The 16,299-nt window shown below is 46.9% G+C and overlaps 8 protein-coding genes across 8 annotated transcripts; 5 read left to right on the plus strand and 3 right to left on the minus strand.

Moving 5' to 3' along the window:
• Nucleotides 1-317: 317 nt before the first annotated feature.
• Nucleotides 318-743, plus strand: BKA55DRAFT_686067 (uncharacterized protein; the record flags this gene model as incomplete). Its single annotated transcript, XM_046198891.1, has 2 exons — nucleotides 318-391; nucleotides 443-743. The coding sequence occupies 2 exons, from the start codon at nucleotides 318-320 to the stop codon at nucleotides 741-743; spliced, it is 375 nt and encodes a 124-aa protein (XP_046054332.1).
• A 415-nt stretch (nucleotides 744-1,158) lies between these two features.
• Nucleotides 1,159-2,304, plus strand: BKA55DRAFT_559264 (uncharacterized protein). Its single transcript, XM_046191947.1, has 2 exons — nucleotides 1,159-1,389; nucleotides 1,453-2,304. The coding sequence occupies exons 1-2, from the start codon at nucleotides 1,236-1,238 to the stop codon at nucleotides 2,205-2,207; spliced, it is 909 nt and encodes a 302-aa protein (XP_046054333.1). The 5' UTR covers nucleotides 1,159-1,235; the 3' UTR covers nucleotides 2,208-2,304.
• An 85-nt stretch (nucleotides 2,305-2,389) lies between these two features.
• BKA55DRAFT_686069 (uncharacterized protein) lies at nucleotides 2,390-3,579 on the minus strand (the record flags this gene model as incomplete). Its single annotated transcript, XM_046198892.1, has 4 exons — nucleotides 2,390-2,719; nucleotides 2,772-3,098; nucleotides 3,149-3,433; nucleotides 3,496-3,579. The coding sequence occupies 4 exons, from the start codon at nucleotides 3,577-3,579 to the stop codon at nucleotides 2,390-2,392; spliced, it is 1,026 nt and encodes a 341-aa protein (XP_046054334.1).
• Nucleotides 3,580-4,853: 1,274 nt separating this feature from the next.
• On the plus strand, nucleotides 4,854-5,952 carry BKA55DRAFT_719155 (uncharacterized protein; the record flags this gene model as incomplete). Its single annotated transcript, XM_046200955.1, has 1 exon — nucleotides 4,854-5,952. Exon 1 carries the CDS (start codon nucleotides 4,930-4,932, stop codon nucleotides 5,950-5,952), a length of 1,023 nt encoding a protein of 340 aa, XP_046054335.1. The 5' UTR covers nucleotides 4,854-4,929.
• A 2,117-nt stretch (nucleotides 5,953-8,069) lies between these two features.
• Nucleotides 8,070-9,237, minus strand: BKA55DRAFT_535525 (alcohol dehydrogenase; the record flags this gene model as incomplete). The annotated part of the gene is made up of 2 exons (XM_046189714.1): nucleotides 8,070-8,830; nucleotides 8,880-9,237. 2 exons carry the CDS (start codon nucleotides 9,235-9,237, stop codon nucleotides 8,070-8,072), a joined length of 1,119 nt encoding a protein of 372 aa, XP_046054336.1.
• Nucleotides 9,238-10,952: 1,715 nt separating this feature from the next.
• BKA55DRAFT_590831 (putative aldo-keto reductase) lies at nucleotides 10,953-12,237 on the plus strand (the record flags this gene model as incomplete). Its single annotated transcript, XM_046195147.1, has 6 exons — nucleotides 10,953-11,111; nucleotides 11,173-11,251; nucleotides 11,313-11,456; nucleotides 11,511-11,624; nucleotides 11,681-11,875; nucleotides 11,942-12,237. The coding sequence occupies 6 exons, from the start codon at nucleotides 10,953-10,955 to the stop codon at nucleotides 12,235-12,237; spliced, it is 987 nt and encodes a 328-aa protein (XP_046054337.1).
• Nucleotides 12,238-12,288: 51 nt separating this feature from the next.
• On the minus strand, nucleotides 12,289-13,189 carry BKA55DRAFT_590832 (uncharacterized protein; the record flags this gene model as incomplete). Its single annotated transcript, XM_046195148.1, has 3 exons — nucleotides 12,289-12,873; nucleotides 12,917-12,987; nucleotides 13,054-13,189. 3 exons carry the CDS (start codon nucleotides 13,187-13,189, stop codon nucleotides 12,289-12,291), a joined length of 792 nt encoding a protein of 263 aa, XP_046054338.1.
• Nucleotides 13,190-13,442: 253 nt separating this feature from the next.
• Nucleotides 13,443-15,550, plus strand: BKA55DRAFT_734858 (uncharacterized protein). Its single transcript, XM_046201277.1, has 5 exons — nucleotides 13,443-13,834; nucleotides 13,882-14,352; nucleotides 14,405-14,835; nucleotides 14,891-15,096; nucleotides 15,179-15,550. The coding sequence occupies exons 1-5, from the start codon at nucleotides 13,727-13,729 to the stop codon at nucleotides 15,451-15,453; spliced, it is 1,491 nt and encodes a 496-aa protein (XP_046054339.1). The 5' UTR covers nucleotides 13,443-13,726; the 3' UTR covers nucleotides 15,454-15,550.
• Nucleotides 15,551-16,299: the final 749 nt, after the last annotated feature.

Raw genomic sequence — 16,299 nt, forward strand, 5'->3', positions numbered from 1 at the left:
CCCCAACCCAAGTAACGCCGAGGCCAGTTAGCACTTGTATACTTGTGAGTAACCAGCTTAATTGAACTGCTGACGGTGATTCCCACACGATCTAATTGAAAAAGGTACAGAGGCTGGGTTTAAGCAAATCCTAAGTCCTCGGGCCGTAATCTTGTCTCATACGCATGAGGTGTACTATTATCCCCGTACTGCTGTCACAACGCTGGCGGGCATCTTGAGATATAAATAGTGGAAGAAATGCCACCTTCATTATTCGTTTGCTAAACAGCTCCATTGGCTCATCCTCCTGAATCAGAATACCTTTCGCACTTCTCAATATGGACAGAGTACTTCTGACTGGTGGCAGTGTCTTTATTGCCACCAACATTCCACAGTTTCTCCTCGAACGAGGGTAGGTTCCTCATGTCAAGCAGCGGATCTAAAGCGTCTAATTAATGTACAGTCACTCTGTCGTCACCACTGTGCGTAATCATGCCAAGGCGGAAAGCATCAAGAAGGTATATCCTGACCTTGAACGCGACAGGCTCGATTTTGCCATCGTCCCTGACATCGCCAACGCCAGTTCCTTCGATGAAGTGGTTGTCTCTGACCCTCCGTTCGAAGCTGTCATTCATACCGCAAGCCCTTTCCACTTCAATGTGACCGATATTAAGCGAGACCTTTTGGATCCTGCCATCAATGGCACAACCGGCATCCTCCATGCAATCAACAAAAGCGCTCCCTGTATGAAGCGTGTGGCCTAACAACTGTAACACGCGTTTTATATCACGACCACTCATCGTGCCAGGTCATTACATCGTCTTTCGGCTCCATGATGGATATTTCCAAGGGTTTTTAGCCTGGTCATACCTATGATGAGCGAGATTGGAACCCTGTTACAGCTGAGCAGGCCTTGGAAAACCCCGGTTTTGGATACTCAGGTAGTCTCCACTGTAGTCATTCCTACATTTGACAGTTGCAATAAGAATAGACCCTGGCTCTGGTCTAATGCAACCTGCTTACGCTTTATACTAGAAGCGGCTAGTTCTGGACCGAGCCTGCTTTAGGGGGTGTGAGGAGCCTTACCTAATGCAATCTAGCGTTAGTGGGACACGAATGCTGCAATGCGTATTTAGACACGGGCGAATCACCTTGGCTTGGGCTTGGAGGGTAAGCAGACTGCATATCGACTATCGATCCATGTGCATTTCCGACGTACCACGCAAGGTTTACCCGTTACATTCGAGCTCTGCATCATGGACGAGTCACAACGCCACCTTGATTCCATACTAGTCCTCGAATCAATGCCTCAGCAGCTGGAAGCAAGATCTGTCGGCGATGATTGGACTGGTATCACAAGCCCAACAGAGAGAAGAAAACGGCAGAATCGGATCCATCAGAGGCTGTACCGTATGTCTTACACTCGTCCTCTTCTCTAGGCCTCCGACTGATTAGTGGCATATTGTGGTGCAGGCAGAAACAAACGCCCTATCGTCAAGGGTCTGCGGAGCCCGAAGTACAATTACATAGAAAGTGCCAGTACCAGAGCAGAGGATCTGGTACCGAAACAATCGAGGGGGGCCAAAGGGAGAGATATCCAGCCAGAGGTCCAACAGCCAGAGGGTTACCTCCTCTTATCTACTCCTGAGTCGCGTGAAGCGTTTCATAGCTTTACGCAAAGAGCGTACCAGAGTTACAAAGATGGCGAGCCTCGACTTGACCAGCTGAATATTTTAGTAAAGGTCAACGTCCTTGCTGCCTTCGCACATAATGCGACCCTACTTGGTTTCAATTTTCAAGGACTATGCTGCCCAAAACTCGTTTCACCATTCAATCATGTGGGTTCTGACGTTCTCCAGATGGTCCTACCGTCACGGACGCTTCCGGATGTGCTGAGGCCTACAGCATTGCAATTAACTGTGCGACACCATCCTTGGATCGACCTCATACCTGTCCCCCGGTTACGTGATAATATCCTGCTTACTATTCAGGAGGGTCTCCACGACAATACCCCCTTGGCTATGGATATCCTCGATGTGCAAGACCTTAGGAGCGAAGCAGCTTGCCTCATCGTCTGGGGCGAATCCTGGGACCCAAATGGATGGGAGATGAGCGTACCGTTCTTGCGGAAGTGGGGTGGTTTACTTGAGGGCTGCTCTGAAATGATAGTGGCAACGAATTGCTGGCGCCTCAAGAGAGGCGAGAGGACCATGGCTTGTAATTCTTGACGCGTACTAGGATATGTGAATTCCGTGCTAACCTTGTTGCTAAAATTATATATCACAACGTACGATCAACGAGTAGAATGCAACAGTTTTTCGCAACAATGAATGGTGCATTTAATATCTGAATGCTCGCCTACAACTAGAAATAAACCTCAGTGTCTCGCTCCTCTTGGTGCTGGTGAGCCTCAACCCTCTACCATAGTGTCCGTCTGTTGCGCCTTCTTGTCTACACTAGCAGCCGGTAAGTCCTTCAGGTGCTCGTAGACTCTTTTCCCGTGTCCGTTGAGGACTTCCTGTACATACGACCTAAAACTCCTCCTTTCGAAATCAGGATAGAGCTCCTGCGTGTTCAAATATCCCAAATAAGCCGCGTACTCGGGAGTATTATCTGTCCGAACACCACAAGAGTACCAATATTGGTACTGTGACAGTACCACAAATTCCAAAGAATCTGGACTGGGCGAAGTCGCTTCGATTTCAGCTATGCTGGCCTCAATGGTCTCGGCAGGAACCTGCTGCCAAAGTCAGTTATCCATCGAAATCCACTAAGCCAATTTTGTTACGCACATATTTGCGCTCTAGCTTCTCCCCGCTCAGTCTTTCCAATAAATCGTAGACCCGATTTTGCGTCCAGACCTCATTGTACGCGAATACCATTCGATTCAGAGTTCGAGGATCATTGATGATTCGAGCCACGTAGCTCCCTATATCTCGTACATCGGTCAAAGCAAATGGTACATTGCCATCTCCAGCAATACCATCCGCAGTCTCCATAGCTGCGTAGTCGATACGACCCGATGGAAGCTTTGGCAAGTTGACTTGATACCACCAACCAATATCCACGACGGTGAAGGGTAGGTGGATCTTCTTTATATGATTTAATACATCTTCCTTCTGGAAAGAAAGTCAGTCATGGTCCTTCAAGTGATATTCAGATGGACAACCATATCTCTCAAGCGAAGTGCCCCCTTGGGTGGGGCCACAGTGGCGAAGAAGCAGGGCAGGTACCGCTTCACACCCGCAGCTTTGGATGCATTGATCAACGGAACCTCTTCCATCACGCTACCGCCGTAGATGGTAGAGATTACGACGTCTGCTCCAACCAGAACCTCTGTCAAGGTTGACTCCGGGCCACCGAGGTCAACGGAGACAATCTTGACACCTTTCTTCTGCAGCTCGAGCACTGCTGGCTTATTCACGGATGAGGGCCTGGTCAGGGCCACAACTTCCTATAGACAAAAAGGTGCATTAGCATTATGGCGACCAAATAGGTCCCAAGAGATGGGCTTACAAATGTCGGCGCTGTCGACTCCAGTAAGGCGTGCACAATGACCGACCCGGTTTGGCCAGCTGCGCCGATAATTACAACTCTCATGTTGGGTAGGAAAAACGATCAACTGGATTGTCGTGTCGAAAGGATGACCTGATCATACCATATCCGCGTCTATCGCAGATTGCCTTGATGTTATACGTGTGCCGCTCTTCACTACGTTAATGAAAGTAAAGTACTTACTCATTAAGGTTACATACTGAGATTACCAAGCAACCCACTCTCCTTTGAAACTCCGCAAACTAAGTCAAAACACAGAGGATGGATGGTCGGAGTTAACGGAACGGCATAGAACCGGCCGTGAACATACTGAGAGAGAGTGTAAAGTAGAATATTGAATTCCTGATTTTAGCTTGTAAGCAGATCGCATTAGTGCTTCTACGTTCGCTTATTTCTAACAGACTTCCTAGGGAGGGAGGTACCCGCCTTGATGATTTCAATCTTGTCTTGGTTAGTTTCGAAGAAAGAGTAGTAAATTTGCATCTACTAATCTTCTGGAGCAATAAATCTTTAATTCTAAGCAGTCTACTTGAACTACAGTCTCCGCAGGCTTTCTGGATCTTGTTTTATCACTAACAGCCCTATAAAGAGAGATTTTGTTAAACTCTCTCAGACCTAAGATGCAAGACGAGAGTCATTAGTATAGATAATAGCCCCAGTATAGATCATAAGCAGGCTGCATTAGCGTCGCACTAGTTTGTGCCCGTTGTACCTTAATTCGGCCACATTTCGTCGTTGGAATTGATAGATTGTTAGTTTAAATCTTCTAAAGGTTCCCGAGAGCCCTGGTAACATAAAAGAGGAGAACGGCAGATAGCTTTTTAGCGGAGTTTGACCTGACATGCGCCAGCTCAGCTGCCGGGGTTGTGTTGCTGGCTGATGAGTTTCAAATCAACCCAAGACCGGAAACTCAGACTGATCAAATCACTTAGAAATGGCTTCACTAGTCTTCAATGGCCAGTTGGCACTACGGTCCCTCCGTGAACAATGTACATTGGTAATCATGGTTTCTTACCAATCATTCCGCCTGCGTTTTGTTTCCATCGGTGATGGCCATTAGAAATCCAAGGCGTCTTGTTTAGTAATTATAAGTCTTTGTGACTAGGGTAGGGGGACGCGCAAAAATATACACGAAATACGCATTACAAGAGATAGTGCTCCAAATAGTTAGCATACAACATAAAGAAATGAATGTGATATTCACGTCCGCACTTCTCGCCTGACAAGCCACTCCTGCGTAATTTCATGACCACGTAATATATTTCGAATGGGAAAGAGGTTTCATGGGTATATAAGCGCCCGGTTGTACATACTCCATCCCTCTATCTCATCCAATCTCGCCTTTTCCATTATACTCAATCCCCCTTTCTCCCACCAGGCCAAAGAAAGTCACCGATGCCAAAGGTAGTGAGGTTTCACCAGTTGGGCGGGCCAGAGATGCTGCAGCTCGACGAAATTGCGTTTGAGGATCCGTCTGCTGGCGAACTGCTGTTGAAGGTCAGCGCCATTGGGATAAATCGCATGGAAATCTTTTTCCGCGCAGGTGGCTTCGGCCTGCCCAAGGCGTTCCCTGCCATGCTCGGGTCGGAATGCGCTGGAACGGTTCTGGCGGTCGGTGAAGGGGTCAATGGATTCTCGATCGGGGATCGTGTAGCGACCATCCCGGGGTTCACGAGCGTCCCGGGTTTCGCCACAGAGATGGCAGGCCACGAATGCGCGGTATATGGCGAGCAGGCCTATGTGCCAGCGGAGATGGCGGTGAAACTGCCCAACGGCATGTCGTTCGTTGATGGTGCCGCGTTATGGATGCAGTACAGCACAGCCTGGAATAGCATGGTTGACACTGCCCAGCTGCAAAAGGGCGAATACGTGCTGCTGACGGCTGCGACGTCGTCGGTGGGGATTGCGGCGGCCCAGGTCGCCAAATCGCAGGGCGCCATTCCGATCTGTACGACCCGGAGTCAGTCAAAAGTTGCGGCACTCAAGTCGCTCGGCATTGAACATGTTATCGTGACAGACGAGCAGGACCTCGTGAAGGAAGTGGCACGCATTACCGGCGGCATCGGCTGCCGCGTGATCTACGACCCAGTTGCTGGAAAAAATATCGGCAAGTTACTTGATGCACTTGCAATAAACGGGATGATCCTCATCTACGGCGTTCTGGACCTATCCCCAGCCATGATAGACCCGCTGAAGGGAATGGCCAAGTTTGCCACCATCAAGTTTTCCGCTGTATTTCAAACGTTGCTAAATGCAGAGAAGCGCGCTAAGATGATAGAGTTCGTGCTTGAGGGCGTTGTCAACGGCGCGCTGAGGCCCGTCGTCGACAAGACGTTTCCGTTCCAGGATATTGCTGAGGCGCATCGCTATCTTGAGAGCAACCAGCATGTGGGAAAGATCATCGTAACAGTTGATTGAAGTCGCCGAATGAGGAGCACAGGAGGAAGGAGATACAAAAAGACAGGCTAGCGCACTTTAGTTGAATATAGCCTCATTACTCTGAAGCCATGTGTGAATAGCCCTTCCTTCGGCAGGGGATTCCGTAGCGAATGAAGAATGTCGAAAATGCAGTGCGTACCGTATTTGCCCTGTGAGTATCTAAGATACAGTAGTACAAGTAGCCGTATTGGTGAACCTGATCTGCAGTGGCGAAGGGACTATCTTTGCAGTGTGTCGAGAAGCTGTCATGTGCAGCTGTTGATCCCACTCTGGGATACCAAGCAACATTTGCGCCCAAGACAACCCCCAGATAGATAACGGATCCGATACCGGATTTCCATAATTGTTAGAAGTGTCTTTATTTCCGCCGCGGCTGAAAGATTACCTATTTTTCATACTCTTCGCGATATGTTTGCAACCTAGAGCATATTATAGGCTTAATCAACAACACCCATGAAAACATGACATCTGCTGAAAAGGAGGACTGCCTTCCCTTCGAAGCTGAAGTCTTCGCAAAATAATAACTAGAACAATTTCTTAATCTTGATCTTGATCCCGACAACTATAAGTTTAGCTTGCTGACCTGTACTTGATTTGTCAATTTTTACTTTTCCTGTATCCAAAGATACTTTGAAACATGCCCTGCTAGTATGCGCTCTCAGTGATGGCGAGTTTGGTACAGCTCGATGGTTGCTCGTCAACGGAGCAGGAGTCCTGGTGGAATGTATATCCAATGTGCTTTTCCCTTACTTGCTGTGTAATCGAACCGGCATGCAGGTACAAAGCAGCTATATTTATTTTACTGACCATCTTGATCGATGTCTCGGCGAAGGAGGGTTCTGGGTTAAATGGAAAGATCCATTTCAGGACGCAGCTCGGGGAGACAACATAGGAGCTTCGATCATCAAGGTGAGACACTTAAAGGAGAATGCTGACATTCTTGAGTCAGTTTGTTAACCTGGTTTGACTGCACTCGTCATTACCTTCTTTTACAGATACATAAATGCTTTAACAGCCACCAAAAAGTCTTGCTGTAACTACTTTGAGCCATATGATCATGAAATCAAGGTGAAAAACTATTAACTGTTTTGTACGTGGCTATATCGTGCGGAAATATTGCGAGCGTCTAGTTACTTCTCAAGAATGGGGCAGATCCTGACTTGCTGGACAGCGACAGACGTTGCGCTCTGGACTTGACAAGGTCCCTAGAGACGACGAAGCTGCTTTTCAAGTTGGGTGCGTTTCTAATTCCCATGCTCGCTTTTGGCCTCAAATCTCTAATTTAATCTTGGACTCAAAGTTTTACTGTTCTAGTCGACCTGTTTCACGAGAACTTCGCCAGGGACGTGGTTGTTAGACTGGTCGATATACCGGACTTGCCCGTTCTATCTGGAATCCAGCCCTCTCTACCCACGCTCACTGGGTGAGACTGGAACAATCATGTTTTTGGAGAAGATGGGCTTCGATTTGGTTGAATACAGTCATGGCTGTGGAACTTGTACGAATCAGCCACTAGCTCATTTTTCACAAGCTAAAGTAAATAATTTTTATATCTTTAGCAGAATATTGTTGAAGAACAGGGCGGCCGAAAAGGGCATCATGTGACATATCGGCCTACTATTAATGAGGTTAGGCCGGTTTAGGAAAGCATAATAAGCTGACCCAGCGCTGAGGAAGAGACAAGAAATAATACAGATATAATTGAGGACATTAAGGCATATGCGGTCCGTTTAATAATTAAACATTATAAGAATTCTATTTAATAGTAGTATAAGATATAATAATTAAGTTTATAAATTATTATAATATATTAAATGTTTAATTTTACGTTATTTTAAAGTACTTAGAATATAAAACATATTCTAGCCTTATTAGAAAATTATAATATGGTATGTAACTATTACTTTCTTATTTTTATATTTTAAAAACTAGTGGTATTTATAAAGAGACCTAGTAAGAAGAAGAGGCCTCGCCAGAAGAAGAGACTTAGTAAGGATACTAAGAGGAAGACCAAGAGGCAGGGATAGGCCAGCACGCAGCTTGCCTATGCCTAGGATGACAGCGAAGCTGTCAGCATCAGGGTCTTGTATTTTAACCTAGGGAAACCGAAGTACAACCTTGCTCTCTAGATGATTACTATATCGTTGGTAATACTCCGGGGCCTCCTCAATGCCGATTTCTGCGCTCACCACAAAGCTCGGGGAAGCTTTTCCAGATGCAATAAGGTCGAGCAGGGGAGGGGCCTGGATTAAGGGTAGAACAATACCCGCACCAACATGTAACCCTTTTCTCCAAAGGGCAGCAATCGGCATTGGTATCTCAGCTGGCAACTCCCCTGCCAAGGGTGCACCCGCAGTGCTATTGCCTCCGCCATTGTATACTCCGGCAATTCCCATGCCGCCATAAATAGACGTGACCGCGACCATCTGCTCTAAAACAATGCCTGTATGCATCTGACCAGTCGAATTAACAGACTCAAACCCAACCGCGTCTAAGCTTCGAGTAACACCTTCAGGTTCGAGGGCCATGATAGCAGCTACGGGATCGTCTTTGTCAAAGTTGATGGTGGAGGCTCCGATAGAACGGGCCAACTCCAGACGACTCTCGACGTGGTCCACTACGTAAACGTTTGAAGCTCCTCGAAGTACAGCCGAGTAGGCGGCCAGAAGACCGACAGGCCCAGCGCCAAAGACAGCAACGCTATCGCCCGCTTCGAAACCCGAGTAGCTCAGAGAGTGCCATCCAGTGGTGAAAACATCGGCAATCATGAGATAGTCGAGCTCTGCTTCTCGATGAGTTGAGTTGATCGGGATTGGAATGAGGGTGTTATCGGCAAACGGGACTCGTGCATACTCCGCTGTGCCATATATCAGTATGTAAGACTCATGAAGAGAGTAAATCCTTACCTTGAAGGCCGCCATAGTCAGGGGATCCGACTCCAAAGGAAAGCGGGTGGGATGGACCCCAGTGGCCATCGTCAGCGTTGTCTGGAACGATCACGTAGTCTCCAATATTGAGAGCCGTGACAGCATCACCAATCTCTGACACATAACCGATGGCTTCATGTCCAAGACCCCACGGCACATTCGGCGAACCACTGAAGCCGTGATAGAAGTGGAGGTCGGAACCACAAATGGCGGAGCTGGTGATGCGAACCACGACGTCTGTCTGGTTGACGATGGATGGTAGAGGCATGTCTATAACCGAGACGTTGTATGGCTGGCCGAAATAGGCCACAGCCCTCATGGTAGTCAAGTTGGCCATGGTGGTGGGTGCTTCCGAGGAGGTTTTTCTTTGCTTACGGACAATCAAGCGTGTGAGTGAGGCAACGACAAAGAACAGGAGGCTTTATATTTGAGCCAAAGCCAGAGCCCCATAGGCAAGGCTCGAGGTTGGTTGGTATTCCGACCTCTTTCTCAAGATTATGTGGCCTACACGCGGCTCCATCATGATTGAGACGTCACTGATAATGAATCAACGTCATCATCGAGGGTTTTAGTAAATTACACGTATCAAGGGTGGCTGGAGAGGGTTTTCAGGTTTCATTACCCGCGGAATTCACTACCTATTGGGAACACTTGTCATGGGTCGTGTTGTTTATCTGACTAGTCTAGTCTTTATCTCCTTGAGTCTCCTACGGATCGCTTCCCAAAATGGCATGGACTATCGGGCAATTTCAATTGCCGGCTTTGTATCAGTGAATATTTCTGGTCATTACTGACTACAGTCTGAGTGAGAAGTTCAAATACAGGCTACAAGTGTGAGAAAACCAGAAATATGGTGCGGTACTATACAAGGCCCAATTCCTGTTGTATGAAAGGCTATTCAGCAACTTGTAGGTATATCGATATTCTGGTTTGATATAGCAAGCAAAAGGTTAGTACTTCTAGTTTTGAGGTCATGCCACTGCTATGTTGACCACCTATGAGAAGAAGTACCGCTACGTCAATCTCTAGCGGAAACTAGTTTTCCCACCCTTTGCAACCTATAACTAAAGCCAGAGGGACTCATCTCCTTGAGACTCCGGCTGCTTCCGTTTTAACCCTCTCGATTATATAACTAATTAGATACCAGCAGATAAACTTTGAGACTTCTTATTACTACTAAGTTAGCCTATGATCTGAGTACCCGTGTTCTCAGAGATTATTACTACCATGGGTCCCAAGGGAGACGGGACGGTTTAGCTTTGCGCTAATGCATGCGGCTGACAGGTGCAGATTGCAGGGGTCGGAAGCGTCGTAGGTAGGGAACTGCATGAACTGCTGTTAGATTTCTAGCACGTAGCTTATTGAACCAGTATCCACCTACCGCGCCTCCGTCATCTAACTAGATGAGTCGAGTACACTTGTCGTCGTCGATAGATACTTGATATTCTTGTATGCAAACTCCAATAACCAATCCTATATCTCTTGTTCACCGTTATTCCTTTGTAGCTTTGTCGCCATGAGAAACCTCCTTGTCCTTGGCTATTTCTCGGCTATTTATTTTTTTCTAGATTTTATAGCTACTTCTTTAAGCTAATAAGGTGCTATATATGGTATGCTATTTTTAAGTACACAGTGTAATATAACGCTTACTTATTAACTATATTATATAAAATAAAATAAAATAATAATTGAAAAGAATATATACTAAAATAACTAAAGTTAAATAGCTATTATAAAAATTTTAGTTATTTTACACTTGGTTTAAATTTATTAGAATATTTTAAAAAAAGCTATATTTTAAGGTATAAATACTAATAAGTAGAAAAGTAATACACATGCTTGTCTAATGCATATGCTTATTATGTACGTTACTTAAAAACAAATAATCCTCTAATTTACTTAAAAAACTAAGGGGGCATACTAGTATAGCCCTAGCACTGCAAGGGGATATAAAACTAAGGGGTTTCCTATTTCACATCTCTCTTCTAACTTTCCTCTTATTTTTTTTCTTTACATCTGGACACTACGACATCTCAAGCCGCCTTCAATACAATGACCAACACACTGCCAATTGGTGACATCCAAGTCCCTATACCTGGCTTCGGGGCCATGGGTCTCAGTTCAGCTATGGGTAGCGACCTCAACCTTGAAGAGGCCGAGCCAGTTCTCAAGAAAGCGGTTGACCTTGGATGTACCTTCTGGGATACTGCCGTGAGTAGCACCTCGCACATCCGGTACTCAAAGAATTACTACTCATAGTCGCTATTCTTAGGTCGCCTATAAGAATGGCGGTAATGAAAAGCTACTTGGCGACTTTATTAAGAAGCATGATGTGCGCGATAAGCTTTTTGGTAAGAAGACTAATACTGGCATTGATCAAATAAAGAAATTACTGACCAAGGTTTGATATAGTGGCGTCAAAGTGCGGATTTGATGTTTTTTCACCCACCAGAAGTGTTGTCAACTCGGCAGCTCACATCAAAGAATACATCGAGGGGACGATTGAAAGGCTTGGATTTACTCCTGATCTCTACTACCTCCATCGAATTGACCCCAGTATGTAGAAGGGCCATGTTCATGCTTGCACTCATCAATACTGACGCAATCAAGATACGCCACTTGAGGAGTCTATTGGCGCTTTGGATGAACTGCGCCGCGCAGGGAAGACCAGATATATTGGTCTATCTGAGTGCTCTGCTGCTACTTTGCGCAAAGCCATGTCGAGTATGTACTGCTGCGGGATTTTACCTCAGGTTAAGTCGTGTATTAATACCTCTCAGTCGCGAAGATTGATGCGGTCCAGGCTGAATACTCGGCTTTTGAGACAGTGCATGAAACGAACGGTCTCATCGATACATGCAAGGAGCTAGGTGTAGCGTTTGTCGCATTCAGCCCCTTGGGACATGGCTGGCTTGTTGATAACTTTGACTATAAGTCTCCTGATGACTTTGCACCTAATGACTTCCGCCGAACAGGTAAGCGATCTTATTTATATACAAGCTTCCGCACTATCAGATAGATGCTGACTTCCGTATTCGCAGTTCCCAAATTTCAAGGTCAGAACTTCTACAATAACAAGGCAATTGTGGACGAGATCAAGAAGCTAGCCTCACGAAAAGGCTGCACTGTTGCGCAGATCGCACTAGCTTGGGTGGCGGCGCAGGGGCTGATCAGCATCCCCGGTACGACAAAAGCCTCACGCTTAGAAGAGAACTGGGAGTCTCGCAAGATTGTCTTGACGGATGACGAGAAGACGGAGATGCGAAGAATTGTGGAGAATGCGAAGCCGGTTGGAGAGAGGTTTGCCGCCAGCATGGCTCATTTGGTGGGTAACTAGATTTATTTCGTGTTATTAATCCTACATCATCTCTTCAAAGAACCCGTTTTGTCAATCTGGTAATTTGAATAGAGGGCGTTCATTTCTTTGAGCGCGCCACATATTCGTGGACCGGAAGAGATCGTAGCAGCCAGAAATAACCCAGCCCCAGGTCCGAGCAAACTCGGCTGTCACTTCCCACCCGCTAGGATCCCAAGGTTCGCGCCAGACAACCACACCGGTACCTTGGTCGTGGCCGCGCCCCGTGAATGCACAGCAGAGACCCGCCTCATCATACGAGTCCACGTCTCGCTGGATAATATTATCTCTCAGTTGGGCTACCGGGAGTAGATCTATCCAGGGGTGGTGCTCCCTGTAGTACTGGAGACTGGTCGGTCGAAGACCATCCGGTAAGGTTTCTGCGTTGATGTTTATCCCGACCGGCCAAGGTCCAGCAACCACAAACAACGAGCAAGCGTCGTCATGCATTAAATCGTCAGAAAGCCCAAGAATATCTGCATTCAACATCAATGTCCGAGAAAAGTTAAACTGCGATAGGCTGGATAGCATATTGGCCCTGACTAATCCAGCGCTTCTGTCTTGGCTCGCAATAGCTTCGAAGACTTGAACAATAGTTTGATTGTTCCACGAATGCGGCTGGAGCATGTTCATTCTGTCCACAAGCATCTTCAGATCCAACTTGTGATTCAGGACAGCGCTGATCAGAGCAGGGATAGACGTGGCACTGTGGTGAACCAGTTGCTTCTTCCGCTGACGATCTCCTGTAATTTGGCTATTAACAAGACTGAAAACGTCACTATATTACGGTGAGCATACTGCGGGATCGTTGATTGATGCGATTTTGAATTCTTTTCCGTTTGCCTGCATCGCTTACACCGGACCAGTTATCCGGATCGCCGATGATGGAAGCCCGTAGAGCGAGATGTTGGCCAAAGTCCGTTTCTTCAGTCATGATTGCTGGGAGAATTGACGTAGCTGGTAGTAAACATACCGTTGTACGGATATGTCGGTGGATGACAGGTGCGTCCACCTGGGGCGGGGTTGATCGAGTTATAAGTACTGGAGCTGGTGAGACACTTTGCCTGAATAAGCAAAGTACTATGGGAACTCATGCAACTGTCATAAACTTGCATTAGCGTCGCGGCACCCGATTTCACGTATATAGCCAGCGATTGGACAATGGCAGATAGTACACCAGAACCCAGCGATCTTTCACCTGTTTCAGTCTTGTGTTTTTCCGGACCCCTAGACGGCCCACACCATAACCACCAAGCGTCGAACTATATTGATCTCGGTGTTAATCTTGATGGTGACGCAAGCACTTATGCTCAGTTGCCTAATCATCAACTACCAGTGGGGGGCTTGGCGTACCACCTGAACGCGTGTCAAAGTTGACATTTGGCAGTCAATAGTGGTGAATGTCCTTATAAGCCGTCCAGAAAACAGTATTCTCAAGTTCTCAAGAGTTTTTACCTCAACCAGAAATACGATGAAGCTCACGCATCTATGCCTACTTGGCCAATTGTTCGCGTCGACGAACGCTATCAACGATGAGAGATTGTCCGCCCAGCGTGCCGGAGCAAACTGTGCGCAGGCTGTTAGTAGTGAGCTATGACAATGTCCGGACCCAGCTAACTAGATTAGTGTACTACTTTAGCGTCCGAGTTCCCGGGCCGCCTTCATTACAAGGACGATGACTCCGGCTTCACCATCTGGGACCAGAAGCAATTGGAAACCATCTATCTTTGTCGTGTTCAACCTGAGTCTGCCACTGAGGTCTCCAGAGTCTTGCGGGTTCTTGTGGAGAATTGGTGCCGATTTGCTGTCAAATGTGGAGGCCATTCACGATTCCCAGACGATTCGGTCTCTGTTGGCGGAGTCACGATCGATCTTGGCTTGATCAATGATACCGTTGTCTCCAATGACCGAACAACCGCTCGAGTCGGCGGCGGATCACTCAGTCGTCAGGTCTTTGCTGCTCTCGATCCTTATGGTTTGGCATATGTTGGCGGAAGAGTTGGACAAGTTGGCATTGGGGGTTTTACTCTCGGTGGTGGCAGCTCTGTGCTCGCTTCTCAACACGGATGGGCGCTTGATAATGTTTTGGAGTATGAGGTGAGGGTCCCTTCTGTTAAAGTGGCCAAACATGGAGTGCTCACGTCACAAGGTTGTCTTGCCGAATGCTACAATTGTGACAGCATCTGAGAATACGCACGCAGATCTGTACTATGCCCTTCGAGGAGGTGGTAACAACTTCGGCATCGTGACCTCGTTCAATGTCAGCGTGTTTCCTCAAGGTTCTGTATACACCGGCTCACGTACCTTTGGCCACAACCAGACAGGTCTGGTGCTTGAAGAAGCCGAGAAGATCTTTGCGATCCAGGACTACGATGACACTGCTATTGGACTAGAGTATCGATACGCCTATACTCAGCAAAATGGTTGGAGTATCTCAACTACCCAACGCTACGCAGAGCCTGTCCTTTCCCCACCTGTATTTGACACTTTGAACAGCATCCCTGCATTAGGAAATCTCACTGGAGGCATCAATAGTCTAGCTAATAGCACAAGTTTCGAGGGACCGCTGGGAGTAACAAGGTATGAGGGCTTAATGTCTCATTTCTGGCTATGACTGACTCCTTAATAATTTTAGGAATGTATTTGCTACTTTGACGCATTATCCATCTACAGAGCTTGGAAAGAAGGGCCTTGATATTCTCAAAAAGCTTGTTGAAGCAAGAAACTTGACCGGGCTGAACCCGCAGCTGATCACTTATTCTATTCCTGCTGCGGTAATAGAACTATCCAAGAGAAGGGGTGGCAACGCTCTTGGCCTTGACGCTGAAGGTCATCTTGTTAGTAAGTCATCGCCCTGAAGCAATAGGTCTGCTCTCAGCAGTTGGATCAAAAGTGGCAAGAATCTATACTAACAATAAACTAGTCAACCTCTTCTCTCTAAGCTGGAACGATAGCTCGATGGACGATACCGCTTACAGCCTGGCAGAAGACTTCATCGCAGATTTCCAGAAAGCTGCTAAAAGTCTCGATGCGTTCCATCCATTTGTATACATAAACTATGCGAATAAGGGGCAGGATGTCTTCGCTAGTTATGGAAAGGACAACCAGAAAAGATTGGCTGAGGTGCAGAAGGCAATAGATCCCCAGGGCGTGTTCGTATCCTCCGGTCTCTGGACTGGCTTTTTCAAGGTACGATGATCTGTTCCATCGGATAGCAATCTCCATGCAACCTTTAGGACGGGATCGTAGGATCGCCTAATGATAGCCTGGTAGAACATGCGCAAAATCTTGAAAGGAAGTCATAGAGAAACCTTTGGGCAAGCTGAAGCCAAGGGAAAGCGAACATTACCATTCATTGTAAATCTATCATAGTGAAAAGACTTATTGCTGCCTAACTTTGCAGCCATTTACGCCTAGGCCCTACTTGCGTTTGCAAAGGTTTCCTTATTTGGTATCATTATAAGCACGGCGTAAGAGCATTGGGGCCAGAGTGAGGCGAGCCCATAGAGGATAGCTGGCGCAATTGAGTCAAAATTGGTAACGAGCATGGTCAGTGGGTCACTAAGACTGTTTGATGCAGAAGTGCGGCGTTGCCAGAAGACATGTATAAGAACCAACAAAGCCTTGGCGTACAGGTGTTCATCTGCTATTCGTCCCAACACAATGGAAGTCGGAACGTTCCAATGCTTGGCCCCTTTCTATGACTTGAAGTCTGAGGTTATATGATCGAATTGACACTAAACACCATCTATGGTCACTCTTGGCCTTCGCTTAGATGAACTTCATAATGATTGATTTATTAGCACCTGGCTTACCTCGGATCTATCTTGGAACCTGGCCGCCGACCAACTAAACGACTGCTTGCGGGATAATTCTGATGGGTCTTGGGAGAAGTTTGGGGCTGTGACTATTGTAACAAATGTCCAGATCTTCAAGTGGAGAGACCATATAACAACACTGTCTCAGGAGCCAATATATCCACGATTGGACCTTGATAGTACTCAGGATCGGTACATGTTTGAGCAAGCTATGGATCGTGCCAGA

This window comes from Fusarium redolens, assembly GCF_020744475.1.
Source record: "Fusarium redolens strain MPI-CAGE-AT-0023 chromosome Unknown BKA55scaffold_3, whole genome shotgun sequence".
Taxonomy (NCBI): domain Eukaryota; kingdom Fungi; phylum Ascomycota; class Sordariomycetes; order Hypocreales; family Nectriaceae; genus Fusarium; species Fusarium redolens.